The sequence below is a fragment of the Amphibalanus amphitrite genome, unplaced genomic scaffold (assembly GCF_019059575.1).
Source record: "Amphibalanus amphitrite isolate SeventyFive unplaced genomic scaffold, NRLGWU_Aamphi_draft 000003F_arrow, whole genome shotgun sequence".
Lineage (NCBI taxonomy): Eukaryota > Metazoa > Arthropoda > Thecostraca > Balanomorpha > Balanidae > Amphibalanus > Amphibalanus amphitrite.
The window spans coordinates 1,844,162-1,871,691 of record NW_024881500.1 but is presented as its reverse complement, the minus strand read 5'-3'; the positions used below and the strand labels follow the sequence as shown (position 1 = coordinate 1,871,691).

General features: G+C 49.3%; 4 protein-coding genes across 4 annotated transcripts; 2 read left to right on the top strand and 2 right to left on the bottom strand.

Annotated features, from left to right (window-relative positions):
• Window positions 1–1,698: 1,698 nt before the first annotated feature.
• LOC122367193 lies at window positions 1,699–3,334 on the bottom strand. Its single transcript, XM_043340124.1, has 3 exons — window positions 3,104–3,334; window positions 2,556–2,786; window positions 1,699–2,155 (listed from the first exon to the last, which is right to left on the bottom strand). Exons 1-3 carry the CDS (start codon window positions 3,271–3,273, stop codon window positions 1,945–1,947), a joined length of 612 nt encoding a protein of 203 aa, XP_043196059.1. The 5' UTR covers window positions 3,274–3,334; the 3' UTR covers window positions 1,699–1,944.
• A 2,615-nt stretch (window positions 3,335–5,949) lies between these two features.
• LOC122367138 lies at window positions 5,950–7,371 on the top strand. The gene is made up of 3 exons (XM_043340007.1): window positions 5,950–6,180; window positions 6,414–6,635; window positions 6,883–7,371. The coding sequence occupies exons 1-3, from the start codon at window positions 6,011–6,013 to the stop codon at window positions 7,088–7,090; spliced, it is 600 nt and encodes a 199-aa protein (XP_043195942.1). The 5' UTR covers window positions 5,950–6,010; the 3' UTR covers window positions 7,091–7,371.
• Window positions 7,372–12,136: 4,765 nt separating this feature from the next.
• Window positions 12,137–13,273, bottom strand: LOC122367070. Its single transcript, XM_043339892.1, has 2 exons — window positions 12,997–13,273; window positions 12,137–12,808 (listed from the first exon to the last, which is right to left on the bottom strand). The coding sequence occupies exons 1-2, from the start codon at window positions 13,221–13,223 to the stop codon at window positions 12,442–12,444; spliced, it is 594 nt and encodes a 197-aa protein (XP_043195827.1). The 5' UTR covers window positions 13,224–13,273; the 3' UTR covers window positions 12,137–12,441.
• Window positions 13,274–16,849: 3,576 nt separating this feature from the next.
• LOC122366995 lies at window positions 16,850–26,804 on the top strand. The gene is made up of 4 exons (XM_043339769.1): window positions 16,850–17,053; window positions 17,891–18,207; window positions 18,930–23,548; window positions 24,182–26,804. Exons 1-4 carry the CDS (start codon window positions 17,049–17,051, stop codon window positions 26,594–26,596), a joined length of 7,356 nt encoding a protein of 2,451 aa, XP_043195704.1. The 5' UTR covers window positions 16,850–17,048; the 3' UTR covers window positions 26,597–26,804.
• Window positions 26,805–27,530: the final 726 nt, after the last annotated feature.

Here is a 27,530-nt window from a genome sequence, read left to right as displayed (position 1 = left end):
ATACTTTATATACGCAGAACAAACAGTACCTATAATGCGCCGTGTTTGATATTGACAGAACAAACTTGATGCGACTAAAAGAGGAGCGGCATCCAGGCAGCCATTTTCACTCATATGCGAGCTATCGTCTAATCACATTCACAGCCGTCACATCGACCTGTTGCTTTCTCTTTGACCTTCGACTCCATGTCGGTTTTGATTGAAAAACAAAAAGGTAGGGGAGAGTGGGGTAATTTGGCCGGTGGTGTAAATTGGCCGCCCCCACCTGTACGAAAGCTGATAAAACTGAATGAAATATTTTTAGTCTCTATTCATTTGTCATCGGCAGAACTAACTCGAGAACAAATGTCAAAACTTTCCCCCTCTTAGTTTTATTCAAAATTAATATAAGGTGAATTACGTTAGAAAATGGTAACTTTTACTTCCGTTTAAAAATTTGTATAACATGTAGTATTTGGGCTGTAAACGAATTTCAACATTATAGCGCCATTTTTTAGGATGTTCAGCGGTTCCAAGAGCAATGTCATCTAGTTCTGTACAGCCATGACGACTTTATAGACAAAAAATTTCAGAATGGCAATGTGGGGTTATTCGGCCGGGACTAGCGGGGCAACTTGGCCGGTGCGCTCAGAGTCACTATGCTGGGACGGCCGAGTTGTCATGGTCAATTATACCATAAAGGACATAATTCATGACCAACTTTGACTACCTTGATGCTATATTTCCTATTGGACAGCTGTAAGGGCATGTGACGTCATCAAAGGTTACCTAACGCTCTTTTTGCTAATAAATACTTACAGAAAAAAGATACAGCCGCGCAAATGGTCTCATTGTGTTCAGCTCGTCAAGGCGCATCGAATGATATGCATGATGACCTTGAACTCACGTAACCTTGAGGTCAAGCGACCTGAGGTAACGTGACCTGAAGCCAACCTTGACTATGACCTTGACCTTGATCTCTCGAGGTCAACACATACATGTTTCGATGCGGAATGACGAGAGAATTACGATGGTAATTTTAGTTTTGGCCTAACTTGATTACTTCAAAAGTTATTCGTAAAAAAAACTGTCATGGCATCTAGAGTCGCTATTTTGACTATTTTCGACCCCTGTGACGGCTGAGTCAACCTCCAAAATGCTTCAAATGCGTCGTAGGACACGCGTCATTGCTGAATGTGAAGCTGACTCGCCTATAACAAAAATCATGACCTCAAACTAACACCGGCCGAATTGCCCCACACCCCCCGGCCAAATAACCCTGCTAGTGGGGCAATTTGGCCGCTTTGCAGACCTTTGTAATACGCCACAATTTCAATATAAGTAGTTACTCAATCATTTCAAGTTTACTGTCCAAGAAAGTAAAATGTATGCCACACCTGTCAGCGTTGAGAAAATGCAAAAATGTGTTGTCGATTTTTAGTTACATCGTTTTCTAAAAAAAGCGGCCAAATTACCCCACTCTCCCCTACCTAAATTCAGGAACTTCAGCTGCAAATTAATTAAAGCGCAGTTAACCAAAGTTCTTAACATGCTCTTGATGGCATGCTATTTTGATTAGAAAGCCAACCGAAGCAGGATGAAAGAATGTCCTGCGAGAGGACTTGTAGCATGTCTGCAGTCAAACGTTCCAATACTAAACGTACTAAACAGACGATCTTGCTTCGTGCATTGTTGCAACAACCAGCTAAAACAATAAAATCCAATCACATTTTGTATTGTCATCAACACGAATTCGACCACGCAGGCAGTGCAGCTTCAATAATGTTTGGAAATCCACGCAGCTATTGGTGAATTATCTAAAATACTCCATGGTTTCTGATCATAGAGCAAGCGGCTACGTCTCACTAAGAAAGGTTTTTTCACGCCTCTATTAGCTGTGACTTAGAGCCGATGACAACGCAGAGGAAATATCCATGAACACACGTTTTCAGGTTGAATGTCAGCTCAGGCGTTGACGGTGTTGTCGACCTCTTTCTCCTCGTCCATGTCTTCCCAGACGCTGGAGACGAGCTGCATCATCTCGTCCTTGCCGAACGGACACGAGGCGCCGTAGAGCATCTCGCAGGCCTCGGCGCCGCGGTGCTGACCCAGCCAGCCGGCCGCCTCGTAAGGAAGCTTCGAGGCCGCCACAGTCTTGTCGGTGTCGGTCAGGTTGCTGTAGACGGGAAAGGCACGGTTAGAAAGTGTATGGGTCCGAGTGTCATGCTTGCAATGAACTGATGACTGATGGAGGGCGTGCCACTGCCATCCTTCTCGTTTTGCGTAGGTAATTGCAGGTCAATAAGGCATGATGAGTAAAAAGTGTCGTAAAATAACTTATCATATTGAAGTGAGCGGGAAAGTCTGCTTTGTTGGAAGATGCGTCTGCCTCACATCGATAACGGTGCATTTTACAACAGCAAGTTGACCAAAGAACTGCTTTTAGAGTTCGCTCATAAATGTTTGAAGTTGTCACGAACCAATCCAGAATTAACAGTTACTTAAAGAAACCCACAGATAAATCTCCTGGTAGGCATAAACATTTTTCGATAGCATTGTTGACTAGCACCACTGACCCGAAGAAGGTGAGCACGGTCCGTTCGTCGTCGCTGGCCTCCTTTTCGGCGGCCTCCAGCAGGCAGATGAGCTTGAGGGCGCAGCCGTCCTGGTCGGCGGCGGCCACGGAGCCCCAGATGACGCTCTGCTCCTCGACATCCTCAACATCGTCGGCCTGGTCCAGCGCCGCCCGCCGGCCGCGGAACCGTCTGCCACGGAACCGCCTGCCGCGGAACGAGCGGCCGCGCCCCCTGGGGCACGCCGGTTAGGTGACACAGACGACACGGGTCATGTTACACGGAGCGGGCCATGAATCTTGCCATCGAGAGATGTTTTGAGGGATTTGTGAAGAGGTGGATTTGATAATGATCACTCACAATTCATGAGACACTTGCATAATCTCCACCGTTAGACGCGACTACGTTCCGTTGAACTGATGCATTGTGGAATACAATTTGAAAACGAAAGCTCAATTTCATGATAAAACTTTGTTCTCAAGATTTCAAATTGATGACCTACTGACAAAGTTCACACATCGTTTTATTTACCTATATATCGATGTACTTACCTCCTACCCCTTCCGGCGATGGCGGCGCCCAGCACGCCGAGGGCCGCTCCGCCGACGGCCGCAGCGCCAAGAGCGGCGACGCCAGCTCCCAGTCCTACTCCCACCCCGAACTGAGCCTGGCTGACGCCGGCCAGCAGCAGCAGACTGAGGACCACAGACCCGTACTGCATTCTGTCTCAGCTCTCTGTCTGTCTGTCTCTCACTTCTGCTGCCGCCAGAGCCGACCTGCCTCACTGCCAGCAGGCGCCGACATTATATACCGACCGGCAGCACCTGGGGCCGATATTTGGCCCCAGGCGGGGGCGGTGACTACTCTTTACTGGACCGCATACCAGCAGGGAAACCCTTGGGCAGGTGTAAGGGTGTAGTGGCGTATGGCACGGGGGCATTATTCACGCCTTTTGATCTTACGAGTCAGAGGCTAGACAGCAGACACCTCGGAATGGAATCACTGATATGGAACATGACGGCCCTGAGTTGTCTTTCACACCTTATGGTCATCGAATTTAATCGATTCCCATTAAGCTTATCATGTAACCATTATCAATCAACGGATAAGAGGCAAAGAAGCGGACGAGTAATGACACATGACCAGGGTATTTCGACGTTCAGAGCAAAAAAATAAGATCTTAGGTATACGGACCGTTCTCTACCTCCCACTTACAATATGAAGTTACAGCAAAATTCGCCGTCCGTTTTTGATGGTTCCCTAAATAGGTAGCAACTAGCAATGGCTTCAGCACTCAGCAGGTACGGGGACCCGCAGTTGCTACTGTACACGAACCCCAACTCTAGCCGTCTGTCCTGTCCAGTAACAACCGATAACATTGATATCGACTGCCGGTCCCTGTACAAGAGCAGCTGAGGTTTTCTGTGCGTGCCCTCTGACAGCTTATCGTTGTTCCCTCTGATAGTGCTGGAACAATTTACTCAGGGTCGCTGTACAGTAGGAACTGCGGGTCCCCGTACCCTCCCGGTTAGCCAGGTCCCAAGAAACCTTTTGATCTGGGGGTTGCTAGCGGCCCATGACTTATGCAAAATATAGGTAACCCTCATATTGACGATGGTGGTCATTGATGAGGAGACAGGAGTTGATAGTAGTTTGCAAGTTTCAAAGATTTGCATGAATGTTCATCTACAAAAGTTTGCTTTGGTGCAGACCGCACAACACAGTAATCCGAAGGTGCCAGGCACTTTTACAAAATTTCGTACAATTTTTTAGTTACTAGTCATCTATCTCCACATTACCTAATGTAGATAGGTAGGTAATGAATTGATTACGAAAAAAACGCACATTAAAGACCGAAATCACATCACTTAACGGTGAAAGAGTAGTAAAAATATATTTCGCTGTAGCCCGTCAACAGTGATGTTGGCTAGCACTGCGGTAGACGCGGCCTACGTCATCACAACGCATGACGTCATCAGATATCGTCACGCCGAAATGACGTCGCCAATTCGAGTTTCCGCCGGAACGTTTGCGGATTTCAGACGAGACAAATGGCGGTAGTTTTCGGCTTTGGTTACCCAAGAGGCCAGTCATGGTGCAGAACGCACTGAGGCGCTTTTGGACGACGTATTACCACGCAACTGGGTTGTACCACACATCGGAAGTGTCTCCGACAGCTGACTAAGAGCCAACAGGTTCAAAACCCAGGGGCCAGACAGCATCTTTTGACGCGTGATGTCGTGATGTGCTTGCGTGCAATTCCCACGCATATCAAATCCTACCCAGTTATTCTAGTTTTCCCGCAAACAGCCTCGCAAATCACCGTTCAGTCCAGCCTAGACGTTCTTTGCCCTCCAAGATGACGAATGAAATCCCACACAGCGCCCGAAGGCAGTCTCCGAGCTAAGAGCGAACGCTGACCGGTCGGCACGGCAAACAGCCCCAGGACAGCCGACCAGACGGCTCGCGTCCGGTCCAATTCGGCGTATCACCGCCCAATGCCACGAATGATGAGATCACCGCCTGTGGTGACCTCTCGGACTCCGGTGACCCCGCGGTGATCGAAATTTCGGCCACGTCCGCAGCCCGCCCCGAGTGACAAACACTGGGCGGGCTACCTTCCCCGTCATCGTGACTGTCTTACTCCAGTGGCCAGCGAGCGGGTCCAAACTCGTAGACGGCATGCGATCGAAAACGATATGGCTAATTGCGAATAGTCACGATGCTGTTTGGTGGAAAATGGGCCTATTTTCACCTCCGCTGCTGAATTGTTACGGAAGCTTGCTACTCTACCGCAACTTATTGCTCATTCTAGTAAATCAATCCGTTTGTTATTTCTGGGCTAATTTAGAGCCATTTACCGAGATTACATAGGTAGGTACAAAAAGGAAAAACGCATAGACACGGACAATGAACATGTAGGTAAGGCTTAGGCACGGCTGAATAAGGCCGATGTTCAACACAACATTTGTTTGACATACGGATTTGCTTGATCAATGTTCATGCAGCTGCGATGCCCATCTGCCAACCTTACCCAGCTATTTCACTAGCGTCTGAAATAGCCAGACGTCTGTGTTACCTTGATTTGGTTCTGGTTGAGTGTTCTGCACACTCAGCGACTAATTGATGACAGAATCATATTTGCCTGTCATGCCACATGCCAGTGGCCCCAGCACAAGGCTTTTTACAGCGCCAGCCTCCTATTGGCGAGAGCAGATGGCGTGGATTATGTCCCTGTCATACTTCGCTTCACGTCCACACCTGCCCTGGCGGACCCACCAAGGGAGTTCCTGGTGCAGTGGGAGGTCTAACGGAGCAGTCACCGCCCCCGCCTGGGGCCAAATATCGGCCCCAGGGGCTGCCGGTCGGTATATAATGTCGGCGTCGGCTGGCAGTAGGGCAGGTCGGCTCTGGCGGCAGCAGAAGTGAGAGACAGACAGACAGAGAGCTGAGACAAGATGCAGTACGGGTCTGTGGTCCTCAGTCTGCTGCTGCTGGCCGGCGTCAGCCAGGCTCAGTTCGGGGTGGGAGTAGGACTGGGAGCAGGCGCCGCTGCTCTCGGCGCCGCGGTCGTCGGCGGAGCGGCCCTCGGCGTGCTGGGCGCCGCCATCGCCGGAAGGGGTAGGAGGTAAGTACAGCAACGCATAAAATTACATAAAGCATAAAAAGACCTTTCTTCAAAAGAGGCCATTATGTAGGTGTTTGACTTGACATGACCTCGGTGTTGGTTGCATCAAAATAACATTTCTCTTATAACAATTCTTATGGCAAAGTTATCTCACCTCCAGCCTCGGTCCTCGTGGTGTGGCCCGCTCCGCGTGTACTGCCCGTGCCAACTATGTGACCTTTTGCGTCCCCCAGGGGTGGCAGTCGCCGCTTTTCCGCCGGCCGCAGGCGGGGCCGCGGCCGGCGGGCGGCGCTGGACCAGGCCGACGATGTTGAGGATGTCGAGGAGCAGAGCGTCATCTGGGGCTCCGTGGCCGCCGCCGACCAGGACGGCTGCGCCCTCAAACTCATCTGCCTGCTGGAGGCCGCCGAAAAGGAGGCCAGCGACGACGAACGGACCGTCCTCACCTTCTTCGGGTCAGTGGTGTCTTCCACAAATAAAACACAGAAACGGGATCTTCAATAATCCTGATTTGCTCCGTGAATCGTATGTAACAGCATTTGTAGGCGAACCCAGCTAGCACTTGGTTGATTTTCCCTTGGCATAATTCGTTGTACTTCGTTTTAACACTGCTCGTTCATTTATACATTTTTTTTCCAAAGCTGTGGGAGAGGTGGGTGTCGCGTGGAGACCCCTCGCTGACCTAACACGTCCCGTTCGCAGCGACCTGGACGCCACCAAGAAGACTGTGGCGGCCTCGAAGCTGCCTTACGAGGCGGCCGGCTGGCTGGGTCAGCACCGCGGCGCCGAGGCCTGCGAGGTGCTCTACGGCGCCTCGTGTCCGTTCGGCAAGGACGAGATGATGCAGCTCGTCTCCAGTGTCTGGGCAGACAACACCAATAAGGAGGTCAACAAGACGCTCACCGCCTGAGGCAGCAGTTGAAAATGTTTAGAAACAATATTGCTGATGCCATGGGAAATGTATCCAGCGACATAAAAAGATGTACCTGAGCAGCACATCACTACGACCACAGGGATTTGGACATTGGAGTGGTAGCCGGTAGCCATATTTACATTAACATCGGCACTGTCAATACAAAGTGATGAAAACCCGATTGATTCTCAAACACACAGTGACGTATCCCTCGATTTATCATAACAACATAGGTATTTTATAGAAAATGAGTGCACAATACAACGAACTAAAATGTGTGTATCTATGTTGAGCGACATTCCGAAGTTGGAGGTTAAATAGCACAGGTTCAGCAGCTTTCCTTCCCAGTAAATGGCTAAACAAGCTTGCGACTCGAAGGAAGCACTACGTAATTTCACCTGTCCGTACATTTTGTTGGAAGATTCAGCAGTCAGCTGGGTCTCTGGTCTCCGCACTACTCGCTCCTTATCTCTTCTGTTGTGCCTCGACGGCGCTATGCGTTTTTTCTCCATTCTCTGAGGTCATTAAGTCTCGTTGCAGGTCCATCCTTCACTGATTGATCACTTCAACACTTTTGTCCACGTTTATCTTCTCGCTAAGTTGCCTTCCTCTGTTGCCATTTATTTCAGATCAATCTTGCTCAAATCTCACCAGAGACTGATCATGGGTACACATTGCCATGCACCTCCCACTTCCTGCGTTGCGGGCGTGGATTTTCCCTGTGACGTTTGCTTTTCTCACTCGGCTCCTGGGCCACTTGGCGACACACAATAAACTGCGTTGAAAAGAGCGTCAAAAAGCATGAAGAAAGATTTTATCCAAGGTCAAAATTTAACCCTCGCCCGTATTGGTGTTTTTTCCAGCCGCGAACGCATAGTGGGGGGGGGGGGGGTTCGTTGGACCCCCCTCCCCTTGCCGTTTCGCCCCTGATCGAGCTAGAGCTTCACGGAAAAAACGAGCGTGCTGCCCGTGACGAGAGAAAGCCGATGATACCCAAGTTTAAGGTCATAGGTCATTGGTTGACCTTCCAGGTCAGGTCAATGACCCTAAAGTCGGGAAAATCGGAAGCTATTAAAACGTCGTAAAGTGTGGCTGCAATGATTTTTTTCGGGGTGCTGGTGATCACGAATATCGTGTAAGCTCTGATCACAGATGCTGTCTTTACGCATTTAGGCCAGGTCGGGTCAGGTCAGGTCAGGTCAACCAGTAGGGGTCCTGCCGGATATTCGTAGTAGGTGTCAACCGCCTCTGACAGCTTCGTAACATGTTACGAAGACACCAAAACTACTTCATAAATGTTCATATGTTTGCTAAATTCGAATTCAGCTCCCAAAACTAGCTTAGAAACATGTAAATCTAAAAAAGTGAGCCGAGGTCAGCATGGGTCAATGACCTGACCTGACCTTCAGGTGACCTTGACACCCACCCTAATGCACGGAAGCAACATCATATCACATGTTTGAACGCTTGAAACCACGAAAAGACTGCAAACGCCCGGCTAATGCGAGCGGACATACGCCGAATCACGATTCCGGCCAAACATGGTCTCAAAAAGTAGGTCACAGGTCAAAGGTCATTTTGGTCAGGGTCATGAAATTTTCAGGGTTGGTGTAAAATTGATCAACGCGAGGGTACTGAAAGTTTCGTCGCAATCGGCCACTTTTTACGCGAGCAATTCGCGAAAAAACCGAGGGGGGTTCGTTCGACCCCTCCCCTATACGGGCGAGGGTTAACCCGGCAGGCGGTGGGCCTCCCGGCCACCTTCTGCGCGGTGGTGGGGGGGGGGGGCATTTTGTTTTTGCCCTCCCCCCGTATCTCCGAAACTACTGGACGGATCCGGAAAATTCAAACGGCGTTCGATAGCCCTGTCAAATTTGTCGAAGAAAATCAAATTTCATTGACCTCGGGGTCACCGATGACGTCACAGGTCAGGTCAAAGATAAAATGTTTCACCGTTCACGGGTCTTCTAGGGAAAGCGCTATAACACCGAGGAAAACGTATTTTGTCGAAAATCAGCGATAGGGCGTCAGTTGTCTAGTACATATGTTGCTATTAGAGGTCACTGGTCATACCAGGTCAGGTCACAGGTCAGGTCACCAAGGGTCACCACATAAACCCAACTTTACTAAGGTTGTGCGATGCATGTTTTATGGCCAATTTTTCATTTCCAACTCAATGGTGTTGGTTATAAGACCATCAGGTACAGTTAAGGTCACTTTCTAGTGGAGGTCAGGTAAAGGTCAGGTCAAAAAAGGTAAAAATTTTTAAGTTGATAGTTTTGCATAAAATGGGTATTGATTCGATGCAGCTCGTCACGGGAAGTCTTATGGTGGTCTTCGTTTTGCGCTACGAGGTCTAGAATTGCTAAAAATTGAGTTTGAAAATTTGACAACATCAATTTTGAGCAGTTTTTTTCGCTATAACTTGGCCAAAAAGAGGTATCGATCTCGAATTTGGTATGTAGATAGAAAACGGTAGGGACTATCACATATATTCCGTTTTTTCGAAATTCAAGAAACTTTTTGGATTTTTCGGCTATCATATTAAAAAATCTATTTTTTTATTTTTGGGGGTCAAAATCGAAACATTTCAAAAATCCGAGATAGCAGTTTTGTAGCCTGTTGGAGTTTGTTTGTGCGCCGAATATGTCTCAGGCGCGCCGAAGTTGTATTTATTTATTACTCTGTTTAGTGCTGGATTTCTGTGACTGTATTACGTATATTTAGTTTCTTGTTGAAGAAGCGATCCTATATCTGTAATGTCGGATCGAGTTCTTTGGGTCTCCGTAGATTTAACGTCGAGCCCTGATAAGAGACTAAGGTGTAGTAGTTGTAGTTTACGCGGTCAGTGATGACGAGTGAGGAGGACCCCCATCACTACAGTTTCATTCTCTTCCGGAAACGTGGTATTGGGAAAATGTAAACAATCGGTTCTGTTGTGCTTTCCTTTGGCTTTTCTGCAATAAACCCGCACTCTGGGGTCTCCCGGGCGTGTGACGAGGTGGACAGAAGCGGGACACAACATAGCCCTGTCAATTAATTCTACATCTTTTATGTCTTGAAACATTTTTCTGTATCTCTTAAGTTGTAGGCCTGACAGCTCTTTCCACGAAACCTTTTTTTGTCGAAAATGGCAGAAATGACGTCGCTCTGACGTCATTAGCGGCCAACCTATCATAGCCTTTGGAAAAATTTTGGTCACAATGTGCAATAGCTGTTTACGGGAGGGTACCAAAAGTTTGGTGAGGATCGGAGCAGCGGTTCTGGAGATATATATAGAAAAAAAAACAAAGGGGGGACAAAAAATCCCCCCACCGCCTGGAAGGTTAAGTTACCAGAGGTCATCAGACATCAAATTCCGCCTGCTTCAACAATTATTGACAAATCGGCGCATTGCTCGGGAACGAACTAGAGAGCTATCAATGGTTAAGCTTCGAGATTCCAACAACTCTCAAGCTGACCTATTGTTTGCAAAAAAAGCTCCGGAATAGCTTTTGACAGTTATGCTTTCATTTTATTTAACGGCGTCGTGCTTCTCTTGTTCAGGCGCGTGAAATGAACTATAATTTGAACTTAAATTGATTAACGTGATCAGGAGAGGGCATGATGCATACCAGTCGATTTTAGAGTGTATCGTCCAAAAGGGTCGTTGTTTTAATTTCTCTCACTGACTTATAAATCTGATAGAAGTTGCAAAATTTACTTGACCGTAGGTCACAGATATCGACAATCAGAGATAGATATACCTTTTGTACATCCTGTCACTCTGATCAGTCGATCATTGTTTCAAAGCCTCAGTCAATCAGTGTAGCAGCCCGCGTATCAGTGTAGTAAGGCACTTGTCATGACCATCCCCGTTCAGATGGAGTTTCAGCCAGCATAGGCGTCATCGGAGGGGGAGGGGATGGCCGGAACGACCATCCCAAAAGCTGAAAGATACAAGGGGACCCAGAAAAAAAAAAAACTTTCGATGGCTCTCATGCCACGAGCGATGAGATCACCCCCTGCCGGTGACCTGTCATGAGTGACGTTGAATGCATGAAGGTCACGCTTCGCTCCGGCCAATTCTAAGGTCACTCAAAGTCATCGAATGTCATTTTATGCGATTTCGCAACTCAGTACGACAATGTCCAACTTGAAAACACACAAGTCGTGCAGCTTACCAGGCGTCGTAGAGGAGGAAGCCTGAAGGAGGACGTAGAAGGTGACGTGTGCCGTGTAACACGACACACGTGACGAGCAGGGGGCATGCAAAAGAGGCTAATGAAATGGCTAATGGCTAATGAAATGTTATTCCGTAATCCGCAGATAGATATGGCATGATATGGCTTAAAGGGACCCTCCCACCTTCAAAAAAGTTAATGAATTGGCATGAAAGTGATGTCGCTCGGTTCAGAAAGAGCAAAAACGAATAGCTACCAAATTTCATCGAAAAATATTCACCGGTTTTCAAGATATTAGACTTTTACTTTTGTTTACTTTTTGGGATCTCCGCTGTTCCTAGCGACTTTATTTGAAAGTGCGGCATTTGTTGCGCGCAAAGCAGCATATACCACCGCGTGCTACCAAACGTTTTAGTAAAAGATTTAAAATCGTTAGATCTCCGCTGACGTCACAAATTCTAAGGGGGCATACCAATGCATTAGCCCCTTAGAATCCGAAAACTGCAGGTTTGAAATTCGATATCTCCGAATTAAAGCATTTTTCGATGTTGTGAGTGCCCAAACCGGTATTTTCAGGCCATGGCCACCAATTTGGCTATCTCAACTCAAATCTAATGTTAAGGTGGGAGGGTCCCTTTAACACTGCTTGCATGAAAGAGTGGCTAAAACTTGCTAACTAACTAGTTATTTACTTTTTTTTTTGACCCAACGAACTCTTGTGGAGTAAGTCCGATTTCATTTTAATTTAGTTATTTACTTGTTATTTACGTGCAGCATGACGTGGCACGACCATATATCCATCTGACTTCCCTACTTCTCAACCAATCCTTTTTCTGTTACCTTCTCCACACATTTGTCGGCATCTCGAGCTACAAAAACATTATATCAGTGTGACGTACTGTATTTCATATTGACGCATTGACCATATCAACACAGCATATCCTGCACCGAAACGATTAGTGTTACCACAGCTGTTACGAAGTGGTATAGAGGCGATACCTCACTTTTGGTGGATGATGTTTAACAACGTCATCTCTAAACAATCACTTGTGATATCATCTTTAAAACTGTACTTTGCCACAGTGAGTGACACATATGAGCGACATGAGCACATACACGTAACACGGACTAGTCTACGGATGAGTGCAATGAACGGGAGGGAAAGAGAGGGGCCGGGGGTCAGACTCAGGCCTGGTCGACGGCCGGCAGCGCGGTGCTCCAGATGGTCTTCACCACGGTCATCATGTTCTCGCGGCTGTAGGGGCAGCTGGTGCCGAACGCCGCCTCGCAGGCCTTGGCGCCGCGCTGGCGGCCCAGCCAGCCGGCCGCCTCGTAAGGCACCTTGGAGGCGCGCTGCGCCTTGGCCAGGTCCTTGAGGTCGCCCAGGAAGGCCAGCACCACCTGCTCGTCCTGGTCCACCCGGCCCTCGGCCGCCTCCAGCAGGCAGATGAGCTTGCGCGCGCAGCCGGCCTGATCGTTGGTGCTGACCATGTCCCACATGTTGGAGTCCTCCTCCTCATCCAGCTCCTCCAGGGTGGCGTCACGACGGCCCCTGTCAAACACGACGGCCGAGTCATGTGCGGCTCTGCATGTGCATCGTCGAGGAATGCAACGTTTCTAACGCAATAACAATGCCATTGGCGTAGGCAATATGCATATAAACACGGTCAGAATACTCTGTATTTTAGTTGTTAAAAATTCCAGCTATTCACACGTCTACGCTATCGCTAGCGTCCTTACCTGAACCTCCGTCCTCCTCGGAATCTGCGTCCACGTCCGCGACGGCCGCGACCCGCGGCTACGGCGGCTCCGACGCCGAGGGCGCCCAAACCGAGCACGGCCGCGGCACCGATGGCCACGGCCGCGGCCGTAGCCACGCCGGCCGAGGTGCCGATAAAAACTGTGGCCGTGCTGGCGTCCAGCACGCAGGCCAGCAGGAGACTAAGCAAAATGTACCCGGACCGCATGTCTGCTGTACGTGTCTCACTTCGACCTGCTGGACCTGCGGCTGGCGTGTGCTGCCGTGGCCGCGGACCGTGCTGGTTATATAGGGGTGGCGGCGCGCGGCGCACCCATAGCCTCTGGTCAGCGCGGGGCGCCCCCGCCTGCGCGGCCGGCGCTGTCGAGGACACGAGAGTTATGGCCATCGCCGGCGGCGACGAGTGGCAGCGTCATCCGCATCAGTGCTGAAACTGATTTCCCGGGAGTGTGTGCTCTCGGCATAATTGAATCAGAAACCGGAAATGAAAACCAGAAGATGAAAAAAAAATATTTAGAGCAAAAGGGTTCGTACTACCTGTGCAATGCACGAAGTGCACCAGAATGTGCAATTGTGAATACAATGTTACACCTGCTGTAGGCTGCTTGCTACTTAGAACAACTTGTTCAACGCAATATATAATTCATGGAACAAGAGTAATTTCAGTGTGTAAGTGCTTCGGTTGTATTTCATATCTCCATATAAACAAATAGCTTTGTCGATCGAATTGGTTGTCAGCAAAGTAAGATAAGCACAAGCATTATACGTATTGCAACACCACCCTCCAAAAAAGGCAATGGCCAGCCATATTGCCTTCATACGTCCAACGAAGCAACTGGAGGTTGCTGGCACACAGCCATGTTCGTGTCATCAGCACATTTCCTGGTCGGCATTGGCTTAGTCAGGTCAGGTGCTCTGCGGAGTGTTCTTGGCACTGTTTGTTCGACGTCCTGGCGTAGAGTCAGCCCAGTAAGCACAACAGATAGCTTAACCTTAACCTTTAAGCTCAGCGTGTTAAACCTGGTGAAAAACTGCTTAAACTCAGCTTCTTCACTAACATCATTATTCATTTCCGTAGGTAAGTATAAAAAATTATCCCATCATCACAAGCTAAGCCGGAAATTCCGGTGACTACTTAGAATAAAATTTTCTCCCTTCAGACGACCTTGTGATGTGACACAGCTTTGAAATGAAGATGACCACCTCGTGCAGAGCCATGGCCGAGATAAGCAGTGCCACTAGGAAGTCACGAAACTAACCGATAAACTCTCGAGGCCCATTGCCAGGATGATTTATTTCCACGAGTCACGTCGTTGCCTCACCAGAGGCCAAAGAGGTCCAGTCGAGTGGTCACAGAGTGTGTTGGCTAGCTGGAAGCGGCCATCCATGCCTGGGATAGAGCTGGAAGCGGCACGAGGGACTCTCGATTCATGTCACCTGAGTCATGAAATAGTGACTCGCGAAAATTACGTCACAGAATTCAAGGCTTTGTCTGACAAAATGTGGTGCATGTTAGATCACGAACGGCCTATTCAATGAACCTGAACTCAGTTTAGCTGGCCTCATCCGAACATTTGGACACAGGAAATTTGATTACCTATATTCGGTTCAAAGACAAGTACCGCAAGAAGCCCATGACGGCCGCCGATGGACCAATGGAGATACATTTCTGCCAGGAGCACGCCACACAAAACCCTCTAGCAACACGTCATCTGGATTCAAGAAAGCAAATCACAAATATGCAATGTCGTCTGAAAATGAGATAACAGGCTCACCAGTCAAGACAAGCATCATTTACAACAGCATACACAAGAGTAGGAAACAGTTACAACAAATGCCTACAAAACTCAGGCACTTGCACTCGCCATCACCAAAACGACGCACCTGTCCTTCATTGATGCATTTTCATTCGCATTTCGCAACGTGCGGTCCTAAACTTTAAACTCCATCAACTTTGGAAACATAATCCTTCACAATAATTGCCATACTGCATGGTCGACTACATCTGATGTGCAATTACAACGTGTCCTTCAATCAGGCATTTTCCTGGCGAGTGCACTTTTGAGCAGACAAAGCGGCTTGGCTGGCGGCTGGTGATGCTTCTGGAGGCTGCGGCCCGTAATGGACGGACGGCAACGCGGCATGACGCTGCGATACTGACCCCTTCAGGGGAGGGAGGGGTGACAGGGAGGGAGAGGGGAGAGGAGGGGCGGAGGATCGTGCCCCGTGCGATGCCAAAATGATAATTTCGCAATTAGAGATGGAGGCGACTGCGAGAATGAAATGTGCTGTGCAGTGTGCAGTGAAGTGTTTCGATCTTTACCTTTGGAAAACGTAGCAACAAAAAGCACATTCGAAACTTCATCTTTTTTTTTAATTCATCTACATCTAAGGCCTACTACAATCGCTGCGTTTTCACCTGGTTCTGATGTTCACGGTTTTCTTGTATGGTAATTTGATCCATCGAATAAAATCGCACCGGAACATATAGCCCAGACTACCCCCGGAAGGCACCGTATGGGGGAGGTGAGTTACAGACACAACCGGCCATGCCGGGTTCAAATAAATCAGACTGCTGCAGGTTGATGCTCCAGTTTGTTGCGGTTGAATGACAGTGACAGTGCAGAAATCAGTAGCGTAAACACGACGTAATGGCCGGTTTCTTTATCATGACCTACCTCAAGACCAGCCCACAATAACCCTAAAACAACAACTCGTAACTTACGGCCACAAACTCACGAAAGCCATTTGCCTGCGACTACGGCCGTGAATTGGAACGAAGCCAGGCCGTGACGCGGCCGGTGGAGTATTTTGCCGCAGGGTCGGGGGGGGGAGGGGGACAGAGGGGGGGGGGGGGGGCAGGGCCCCGAGGGTGCTGCAATGATCGTCTGCATGCCGACCTTGGCGTCACACCAGGAAGCAGCTCGTGCGCCCGCGGCGCGCTCCTGATCCGCCAGTGCTGGCCGAGCCGCCGCGATCTGGCGCACATCCTAATGGGCCCTTGGTCATGGTTCGCCTCAGCGCGCCAGGGACGGCCGCACGATTTTGCACTGCACGCCGCCACTAAACGTGGGGACACACCGGTATGGTCCGGTAATGGCCCGTTATTATTTATATTATGGAGTCAGATCGTGTCAAACAAAGAAGTCTAGCAGCGTATCGAGCAGGAAACCGCAGAGGCATACCCGCATACGCACGGAGGGAGGGGTAGATACAGATGACAAAAAAGAAAAGAAAATGCCGGTGTATACGGGTCATGTTATGCGGGCCTTGGTAAACTCAATGTTAACCAGAATTATAAATGTAATATAAGAATGCTAAATATCACTTCGAGAAAACGGAAGGAAATCATCGAACAGTCCTAAACATTGCATATTAACGAAAATGTCACAAGCATCGCAGCAACAATAAAAACAATAAATTAACTTCACCAGAAATACTTTAATTTTTCAACGAAGCTGCAAATCAAGTTCATAAAGAAAAAAAAAACGACTGTTAACTATTGATACGAGAGTGAAACATGGTATCACTGTAAAAAAGCTGTCAAAGCTAACGGTTGTAGCCAGTGCCGTTTACGTACAACGTTTTACTGTTAGTGTTAAAGTCAACAACATTTGACCGTGGATAGACAAATTCTGCGAAATGGCCATCGACTATGACTAATGTATGGATTCAACTTCATTGGTACATTTCCGGTACCCACTGAGTGAGTATCCATTGATGAGTCATACGAATCCGAATGTTTCTGGCACGTATTCAAAAGTACGTATGAGAGGTCGATTGAATAAGTTTTGCACGTGTAATAGGATAAGGTCAACGAATGACCAAAAAGACGATATGGCGCATATGGCGCGTTAGAAATGAATCCTGAAAATAACTTTGTCTTACATTTTACAAATTATGAATGGTGCTTTATTTTCCTATAAATTTTTAGTAGTCATGAACTAAACAGCTATGGAGGCATTTACGGGATGATTCGAATTGAATGAAGATCGAGATGTAGCAAAGATCGGCGTACAAGAGGAATTATTCAATGAGGTAAGCAGTACGTTCAAATCAAAAGTAAGGCACCTAACGCCAATTAAGAGACATTGAATGCCTTATGTTAAAAGTTACATGCACAAACGGAAGAGCCTGTCCTGCATTTTTTTTTTTTTGTCCTGCATTTGACTTTGAGGCGGGAAGCACTCCCTCCACCCCACAGCGCACGAAATCGATGATAAAGTTACCTTATCATCTTTTATGAGGAAAAGTTTGCTTTAAACTGAACATTGAGCAGCAGGGCGTAAAAATCGATATTTGAGCTTTTGGATTTTCTATCTTTTGGGGGTATAAGCCCCCCTTAGCATCCAAGACTGTCTTTGTGGATCCGCCAGTGTCTGGCTGAACGGATCTATTCGTAAAATAAATAATAAAATGCCCTTTTCCTGTAGCAAGGCACATATAGGAAAAGGGTATGGAGCAAATGTCAATATTTTGTCAAACTGTTCAACGCCATTCTGATGCCCGGGAAAGTGTCTAAAATCAAACGCGGTCGGATACTTCGATAGATATTTTATTGGGCACTTAAAATGTTAATGAATATTATGTATCAACGGTGTCGTGTCACATAAAAATAAATTTAGACGAGCTTATCACCCATTCATGCTCTGAAGTCCTATCAAGCAAATGACATCAGAGTAAACTCAATGAATAAAAATGTCCATTAAATCATATACCCTTTTTCGTGCCGCATGAAGGCAATCAGACAACAGCGGGATACCTATAAGAGATCAACGACATGTGCGGTGATGATCATAACTATTCTTACTTTGTTGTATCTTGATTCTTATTATTATTTACGCTCGATGACCTCTGGCGGTCTACCCGTTTCAGGTCGGTGCTCAGTGACCTGTACCCGGAGCCGACGGCCGGCGGGTCGGCGCCGACCGAGGACAGGGTGCAGGCCACCGCCTCACTGCCCTCCACGTCCACTGGACGCCGGTCCTCCGCGCCGAGAGCGGTCGCCTCCACCTCCTCCGCTACTGGCACGCCGAGAGCAGCCGCCTCTACATCGTCGGAGAAGCCGTCTCTGGGCTCCCGGAGTCTGTCGTTCATTCGGTCCGGCGTCAGCGCCGTCTCGTCGCTGTTCGCTGGTCCCAAACGGTCCGGAGATGTGAAGAGGACCAGGTCCGCGTCGACGCCCAATAAAGGTAAGATCATAGAGATCTTATATTACATCTCTATAGGTAAGATTCGCTACATAGACACAGCCGCTTCAGCCTCCATTGGCTGAGGCGGGGAAGGAGGGGTGGGGGTAGGCGAAAACCCCCTCTGCACACTGTTTTAAACAACCATCTGTCCGATATGACGTAAAGTCTTATTTTCCTGTTTCATAGTATCGGAGATATACTGCTTGATATTGCTAGGCAAAAGTTGTTGCTAATTTTGTGGCTAACTACTCACCAGTTTCGGCAGCAGAGTGACTGTATTTCTCGATCACATCCATGGCCTATCTCGAAATAAAATTTGACATTGGAATCGCAAATAAAAACACAGAAGAGAAGATATTTGTAGATGTTTTTTCCCCGGGAATACTTTCATTTGAAATATTTGAAAATTATCATAAAGCAGAATCACTACAAATTTGTTGTTATTGTGCATGATGATAAGGTCAATCTTAGTTCAATCTTATTTCTGACTTAAATTTGCACATTGAAACACTATTTCTGCTGAAATTCAACAAATTCAAGATCGAAACTGTTTAGGTACAGTTCTTGAACTGACGACCCATTTAGAATTATGCGGGTAAAATTGATCTGAAGTAATGTATACGGCATCGTTTTACAGGACCGAGGGCAAAATCTTATCGCATGGCGAAAAATGACAGGAATGGCTCGCGCCGCATAAAGCAACACAATTATTGATCCCACAGGCAAACGGAAGGCGGCGCAGCCAGCGCGGCCGAGGACACAGTCGGGTACCGGAATCAACTCACCACGACGGACAGCACGAACGGTCAGCGACGGCGACTCGCCGCGACAGCCGGCCAGCAGGGAGGCAATCACCACCAGCGGGACGGGATCAGCAGCCGGGGGATCCGCGGAGCAGTCGGCAGAGAGGACCGGAGAACAGCAGACGGAGCAGGGCAGTCCGCCAGCCACACAGGAGAATGACGCATCTGACCGTACCCAGCTAGTCGCGAGACAAGAGCAAACGGAAGGCAGCGCAAAAGAACAGTTAACCGGTGAGACGTCGGCCCAAGCGTCCGAGCAGAGTTCAAGTCAGCAGTCAGAAGAGATGTCGGACACCGCAGCAAAGAAGCTGCCTCGGGATCGAGCGAGCACAGACGAAGATCGGACATCGGTCAACAGCGAGCCATTCTCCTCGGGTCCTGACGATGACGAGGAGGCCATCAGGCAGCAGCCCACTTCGACGGTGGCGACGACTGACGGAGAAGATGATAGCGTGTCAATGGCAAGTCCAAGAAGCAGCCGACGGGTGACGTTCGATGAGAACGCCCCCGATACTCTGTTATTCACTCCGGAGCCGGGCGGCGGTGGTCGTGGTAGTGATGATGAAGGCAGCGTGGCGACGGCCAGCACTGACAGCGACAGCGAGGAGACGCCGGGCGACAGCTTCCAGCGTCTTCTGGAGATGCTGCGGGAGCGCAGCCTTCAACCGGTCGGCAGCTACAGTGACGAAGAGGGCGAGTCCAGCGGACATTCGGCCATCGATCCGAGCGGTCACGTCGCTCGGTACCTTCGCGAGCAACAAGGCAGGCAGACGGTGGACGACGACGAATCTGACATCCAGGAGGGCGAGGTTTATCCGTTCCGCGAGGAGCGTCGCCACGCGTTTCCCAGTGAGCCTACACCCGGACAGCGGCGCACCAGTTTCGCTGACACCATCGACGAGTTCCTGCAGTACCTACAGGTGATCACCGAGGACCACAAGGCGCACCAGGAGGCGCTGATGCTGCTGGACGAGGAGCCGCTGCCGGCGGACGGGTCGGATGCGACCAGTGAGGCCGGAGACAGCGCCTGGTCGGAGACCAACTCAGAGATCGCCGACTCCGTCAGCGAGGCAGGGAGCGTGCCCACTGAGGTGGACTCGGGACTGGCGACCAGTCCGCCGACCAGTCCGCCACCACTCACCGACGGCGAGGAGGATGGTTCGGGACGGGACGAGGACAAGGTGGCGACAAACGAGCCTGGTGGCAGTGAAGTGGAACCTGCACCAGAGGAACAGGATATTGAAGCTCAAGACGAAACATATCACACAAATGATACAGGACAAACAGAAAATCAGCAACAACATTCTAGGGAAGAAGACAGTATTGAGACCAATGCCGGGAGTCGTAATTTCCAAAGTGAGAACAAAAATATTGAGCCAAACGCAATGTCAAACAACCATCCAAGTTCAGAAGCGACCACTCCGTCTCCTTCTTCAGCCAACAATTCATCAGACACCAGCAACAGCCAACAAGCAGCCGATGGTGCTGACAAAGAAGTACACGATAAAGAAAAGTCATCCAATCCAGACGAGACAATACATCAGACCGCTTCGTCCGAGACCATCCAAGCCAGCAGTGAGGGCGAGCGAGACTCCAGTCCAGCGCCCATTCGCCCGCCTCCCCCGGCTGACGATAACGTTCCCGGCGCTCCAGACCAAAAGCCTCCTTCAGCTGACCCTTCTCCAGGAGGATCAGAACAATCCAGTCGCGTGTCGAGCGCAGAGGGAGGCCGGCGCGACTCGGCCGCCCTGCGCAGCATGTTGCGCGCCTCGCTGCCCGCCGTCGAGGTGCTCGGCTCCCACTCGGACACGGACACACTGAGGGAGCGACGCACCTCCCTGGTTACCGGTACCGCTGGCGAGCTGCTGCCGCCCGCTGCCGACATGCAGGCGCGATCGCCCGGCCAGACCGGCAGCATGGAGATGATGGCCAAGTCGCCGGGCGAGGTGTCGCAAGTGCCCACGCCGGTTGACTCCGGCGGAGCCTCCGGGGCAATCTCCGAGAGCGAGATGTCGCACCACGAGCCGGTGCGCTCGTTCGCGTCCATTGCCGATCGCCTGCTGCGGGACGGCTCTGAAGAGGATGCGCCCCGCGCGGTACCCTCCGGCGTCGGACCGGCTAACTCGATGGCGGCCATTTCTGGGCAACTGCTGACCGACCACAATCCGGCAGAGCCTGCCGATGCGGCTGGACCGGCAGACGAGGCTGACGAAGAAACAGAGTTGCACAGCATCATCATGCACGGAGACCTGGAGCAGCACACGACAGAGACAGGGCATGCGGAAAGGGAGGAGAAGGGAGAGGCGCAGGAGGACACTGAGGTTCACGGGGCTGGAAAAGCTGAAGTTGGACGCCAGGAAAATATCATTGAAGCTGGGACGACGCAAATCGAAAACGGTGCAGAAAACATTGATGACAATGCCACTGGATCCGAAGAAGAGAGCACAGCGCTTACAACTGAGGCCAAAGAAGTGATCAGAAAGGTAGAGACTGAAGCAGTGGAAAAGCTGGAGGAGGCGTCATTGGAGACAAGTGATGAAGAAAATATGCATGAAAAGGACGAAGCAGACGGCACTAATAAAATTGATGTTGATGAAGAAACTTCAGTGAACGAAAATGATGGGCAAATAAATACAGAAAATGTATCTGAGCGAAAGGAAGGCGGCGCACCTGATGAAGAGTCCTCCGCTCCAGTCACTCAGGTCATGGTTGAGAGCGATGGCACGCGGCAATACGTGGAACCACGAATTACAGCTGACAGTACAAGTGAAATCAGTCCCACATCGGATATTACCGACGCTGAACCAGATGCCATAGATCATTCGGCACCAAAGGCACCTGAAGGAAGCACCAGTATGACAGAAGGAGCACCGAATATTGCAACACAGACCTCCACCAGACTGACGCTAGACATTGATGGTTTGGGCGCCGTTACATCGGACATTTCCAGACAAGAGTCATTTGATTCGGATACTGACGATGACGAACAAAAATCGGAAGATGATTCAGAACATGCAAGTGTCAAAGAAGTTCCAAACGAAGCAACAACAGACGTTAAGTCTCAAGATGACGATGAAAAGGCTCGTCTGGAAGCGTTAGCCCTTCTTGACAGTGAAAGAACAAATGCGTCCAGCGCTGAAGGTACTGCAAGGACGCACACTCAGGAGGAGGACGCCATGTCCAGGACAGGGAAGTGGGATGTGGTATCTGATGAAGGTGAATCCTATATGTCCACTGGCAGCACAGACGTACTAAAAGAGTCGGATAGCCGTTCATCGATGTTTTCCGACCTGCGCTCCGAGGTCTCTGAATACACAACGGGAAGTGAGATGGATGAAGACGAATATCGCAGGTACAGACTTCGGCTCGCGAGTGACGGAGAGAGCACGGCTACGCTTGATGATGATGAAATTTTCGGAACGGAAACTACCACCAAGTTAGGCATTGAATCAAGTACTACTGGCGCCAGAAAGTTAGTATGGAGCTTGATAGCAATGGCTAGCGGCATTGTTGACCAGGTGCAAGGTTCCGAGCTGCGGCTTAACACAAATTCTAGGCAAATTGTTCAGCAAAAACAGAAGGAAAATGAGCGTGAAGAAAAAATAAAACATGACACCAGCATTGATGAATTTAACCAACAAAACAAAGAGGAAATTGAACAACCGACTCAAATCTCACCCGACGACGAAAGTAGGGCTCAGTTAATCGAAAAACTTAAAGAACTTCATCGCTACAAAGTGAAAGAAATCTTAGCCTCAGCGGAGACCAAATATACAGATACAATCAGTCAAAATGAACAATCTGAAGAATGTTATGCCAATATTGAAGACGGGGCTTCAGATAAAACAATATCGGATATAATATACGAACAAATTAAAGAACAAGCAGAAATGCACGATACTTCAATAGCAGAACTAAAAGCAATCCACGGAGCTAGAGTGAAAGGGGTGATTGAAGCAGCTGAAGATCAAATCTTTTTTGCAGCGAATAAGGTTATAAGCTTCATAAAGCAAACACTACATGGAGGAGTCTCTTATTCATCAGGGCACGAGGCTGATCGTAGTGAGGAAAGTAATTACGGAGCAATTAATCCTGGAAATGAGTCAGGTTCAGAACAAATTACTTTGGCAGTAAACGACAAAATATTAGACGTGTACACAAATTTGCCTGTTAATTCAAACAATAATATTCAAGTATATCCAGCACACGAGGATATTCACGAATCAAATAGCACAATCAACGAAAATGTAAGCGAGGAATCACATGGCATACAGCCGGAAGAGAAGCCATTCTTACATGAAAATGAAACGTATGAACTGATTACAAAAGCAAGTTACGAAACCGCTACTCTGGACGAAACAAGCATTGAGCAGTCTGCAGATAATGAAGTAAAGATAGGACCGTCATCACAGGATATCGCTGCCATCGCAGTCGCAATCACCCAATCGGTTTTGGGAGAAGCGTCTAACATAGTTGAGGATGAAGAGACGGCTGCTCGAAGACTTCGCATAAGACAGTCGATCAGCCACTCTCCACAGGTATGAACAAATATCGCTTTGCTTTTCACATGACGTTACCTTTCAACTAGTCACGCCCGATGATGATGACTTCATTTAACAATTACTTTTTAATGCTACGCAATGTGAGACCTATTCAAATATCAAAGATGAATTTAGGTACGGTTGATGCTTAGTGGAATTACTCGTATCGATATGCATCAGATCTCTGTAATCCAAACTCTAAAAAAGACCGCGCCCGAAACTTTGAGCGTGCATGTTGTGAGCATTTCAAAGAGTACAAATGTAAATTTTCAATTAGTTACTCAAACTTTTTGTTGCAGCATCATTTTCATACCCATACGTTTAGTAATGTCATAATTTGCAAGAGAGAAGGATAAGATTCTCTCTAACTCTACTCAGCGTTTGAAAGAGCCCCTTTTAAGTATTAGATGTTGACAATTAGTAGGAGCAGCTTACTCAGATATGCATTTCTGCATACCGTAGTTTAACAGCCCACTTGCTTTGTCAATAATAAAACCAAGATAGGAAACAAACATTTATTTTTACTTGAATTGATGTTCGAAAACTGCACAATCACAGTACCTGCATGCTAATTCACCTCTACAACTCCTAGGATGTTTCATCGACGTGACAAAACTATCGCGTTTCCAGGGTTCACGAGACGGAAAGGATCATAAATCTAGCATGGATGAAGAATCTGAGGTGACGTCAGAGACGAATCAGGATGACGACAACTTTGAAGAGGCCTCTCCTGATGACAGTCAGGACACCGAAGCCATTCCACTGGACGCCGCCGCAGCCGAAGCTGCCGAAGATGCTGACGCGTCCCTCGAGGAGTCGCCAGTGGACGAGCCCGCGGCTGATGGTGACACAGAGGTCGTCGACGCAGCCCAGCAGGAGGCCGCCGAGCTAACAATCGACGACGGACCCAGTCCGGACGAGGCGCCGGCCGAATCGTCTGATGAGGCGGCCGGCGTCGAGCAGCCCCTCGCCGAGCCCGAACCGCAGCCGGAGCCAGCCGAACCGGAGTCGGAGCCGGCCGAGCTGGAACCGGAGCCGGAGCCAGCCGAGCCGGAGCCGGAGCCTGAACCAGTGGAGCCGGAGCCTCCCGCCGAGCCCGAGCCGCCGGTCGAGCCCGACTCGGCAGAAGAGGATGAGGACGAAGGGCCGGTGCTGGGCTCGCTATCATCCTCCGAAGAGTCTGATGAGATGATGGATGAGGGTCAAGACACGATGGATTCGAATCGCATCCGCTACCAGACGGGCGAGATTCGTGACCAAACACAGAATGTCACATCAACCGACGGCATCACGGAAGATATGCTGGCTGGCGAGCCCGAGGACGGTGCCGTCATGGTCGGAACAGAAGTGGCCGGGGAAGGTGCGGATGAAATGCTGGAGGACACCGAGATGGCGGCAGCGGAAGACCAGGACGATTCTGAAAATGTGGATAAAGATCTGTTAGCCGACGATGCACAGATTGGCAGCGATGAGCAAGATGCCGCGGACCAGATGCAAGACATGCAGGGAGAATACGGGCGCGGAATCGAAGATGACGGCGTGAAGGTATCCGTTATGCATGCCGATGAGCCTCACGACCCGGTAGATCCTGATCTGATTAATTTACCAGCATACGAAAGTGATGCACTTGTGCCTAAAATGTCACTACGAACAAAGTCTTCATTCCTGGCCAAGGATATTGTTGCACCTCACTTGCTCTCAATGACTAAGTCTGGGAGCACCGTAGAGGAAAGAGAGGCTTTCGCTGAGCGAATAGCTACGGACACAGAATTAGACCTCGGCCCCTCAGACGGAGCGCGAGCAAAGGATGACGAAGACGCTGACGACATTTTGGCACAGTACGCAAACGACATGGATCTGGAGAGCAGCGGTGAGACGGAAGAGGAGACGACTGCAACGGAGTCCAGCAGCGGCTCTCAGGAGACCATCAAGGATGATGAAGGTGCGACCAGCAAGGACAATGTGTTCGACTGGCTGAGGCGTGTCTCCACACAGATGGACGAAATGGGTATCACTGACAAGCTCAAGGAGATGTACGGCGAAGACACCAAGAAACCGATAGTAATGGCTCCATCCAACGCCGAAATGAAAGAAGGGGACACGGACGACGAGGTTCCCGAAGAGCTGCCCGACCTGGTAAGCCCGAAAGTTGCCTACTCCGACACCGGTATGTATCACGAGTCGTCCTTGTCTCTGGACACGAGTTACCGCATTCGACAGTCGTCCACACAGACAGACGTCAAGCAGGATGACGAAGGGGACGGAGCGCGCGGCGGAGCGAGGAAGCGACCGGGAGCTGCCCGCTCCAAGCCATGCGGCTCGTGTCCCTGCTGCATGGCCATGAAGAGAGTGGTTTCGGGCAGCGAAGATTTGACGGGAACTGGCGCTGTGCGTCGGCGATCGACGCAGTCAAAGGAGCAGCCGCGGAGAGCGCGGCAGCGACCGTGGACGAGCCCGACACGCTCTGTCGGAGACCTGCTCGACGACACTTCGTCAACGGCAGTCAGCAGCACCTGCACAGCATCCAGCGTCGACGGAGGCGACTCGTACGCGCGACGAATGAGGCATCCCAAACGGTGGCTGAAACAGGCCACCGACGAGTTCATGCGTCGCGAATGCATCCGTCAAGTAGTGCTCAAGAACGACCTGGTGTCCGACGGCCGCATCCAGACCAAGGTGACGCGCATCTCGCGACACCCCAGCTCGATGACCGACTGCCTGGCGGCGACCAAATCGCGCGTATCTGCCGGCAGCACGCTGCAGATGGAGATATCCAAGGGTGAAACGATGGTCGGCGGACGCACCGTTAACTATCAGGACGTCAAAATCCGCACGCCCAAGTCGTGCAGCGGACTGTCTGTGAGGTCTGCGCCGCGGGTCCGCCCCAGCCGCTCGACACCACAGGACGACGACATTAGTAAGCGGTTCATCGACACTTACCTGTCCCAGTCTCCGAAAGACTCGCCATCCGGTCGGCCCGGCAAGATGGGCAGGGAGTCGAAGACACGGAAGAAAATAACAATCAAGACCGACTGCAGAAAATAGCAAGAGTTGTCCTGTTTATATTCACTTTCGATATTCAAAATCGTCAAGAAGAGTTTGGTTGATTATTATTTTCTTTGAGCCGTGACGTTTTGTTCGAGCTTCATTTCCCTGACACCTTTTAAGTTCGTTTGCAATTTCTTTTATCTATTTGTTAGTACAAAGAAGTCTTAACGTTGGAAGGAGTGACCAAATAAAATGTCCTTTTGTATATCGTGATTTTCATAGGTCCATTAGTATAACGGTATGTTGATCCTAGCCCTCAGTGTGGGGAAGGGGAAAGTGTGCAGTAGTGCGTGCTAACTATTATCCGACCATCATCAAGATGGTCGGTAATGACTGTCCTACCCCAGCCTCAGGTGGAGGAGGTGCAGGGAATTCGAACACGCCACATTATGGTTTTAGCTTACTCGTAAGTTTTTAGCACCAATTGTCATAATTTCTTCCGCACAGTGTTTGTGAAATTTTAGCTCTGGGTTAGCTAGGTCCTAGGGCCTAGTCACTAGTTCACAGAAGTGAATTCATCTCAAGAAAACACGTTAACCCCAGCTAGACCGACAAAACGGCTGCTTTGAGACTCAGCTATTGATCAGGGTGACATGATGTAACAGACGTGTTCAAAGCAAACAATCTCAATTTTGTTTTATATCAGTCACCCAAAAAAGGTTAAATACGCCACCATTCTAAGTGAATGGGAGAAGATTAACCGCGTATGCTTCGAACGAAACGTATTCTCAACACGAGCGAATCGATTTTTTTTTGTGCCTTAGAATTTTGCATCCAAGGACCCATACCTTTCAAGAATGTTTTCATGCACAGAGTTCCATACACATACGTCAGATTCTGGAAATAACTGTTAAAAAAACACGCATTTGTAATACGAATTTACTTGTTCGTAGGGGAAATAATTGCTACAATATGAGTTCTAACAAAGGTT

Coding starts and splice junctions, on each gene's coding strand:
- LOC122367193 (XM_043340124.1), bottom strand. CDS start 3,273: ATGCAGTACGGGTCTGTGGTCCTCAGTCTGCTGCTGCTGGCCGGCGTC. Junction 2,787..3,103: donor ATCGCCGGAAGGGGTAGGAG/GTAAGTACATCG, acceptor GGCGTGCCCCAG/GGGGCGCGGCCGCTCGTTCC. Junction 2,156..2,555: donor ACCGTGCTCACCTTCTTCGG/GTCAGTGGTGCT, acceptor TCCCGTCTACAG/CAACCTGACCGACACCGACA.
- LOC122367138 (XM_043340007.1), top strand. CDS start 6,011: ATGCAGTACGGGTCTGTGGTCCTCAGTCTGCTGCTGCTGGCCGGCGTC. Junction 6,181..6,413: donor ATCGCCGGAAGGGGTAGGAG/GTAAGTACAGCA, acceptor TGCGTCCCCCAG/GGGTGGCAGTCGCCGCTTTT. Junction 6,636..6,882: donor ACCGTCCTCACCTTCTTCGG/GTCAGTGGTGTC, acceptor TCCCGTTCGCAG/CGACCTGGACGCCACCAAGA.
- LOC122367070 (XM_043339892.1), bottom strand. CDS start 13,223: ATGCGGTCCGGGTACATTTTGCTTAGTCTCCTGCTGGCCTGCGTGCTG. Junction 12,809..12,996: donor CGAGGAGGACGGAGGTTCAG/GTAAGGACGCTA, acceptor CGTGTTTGACAG/GGGCCGTCGTGACGCCACCC.
- LOC122366995 (XM_043339769.1), top strand. Junction 18,208..18,929: donor CGCGTCGACGCCCAATAAAG/GTAAGATCATAG, acceptor TTGATCCCACAG/GCAAACGGAAGGCGGCGCAG. Junction 23,549..24,181: donor CGATCAGCCACTCTCCACAG/GTATGAACAAAT, acceptor TCGCGTTTCCAG/GGTTCACGAGACGGAAAGGA.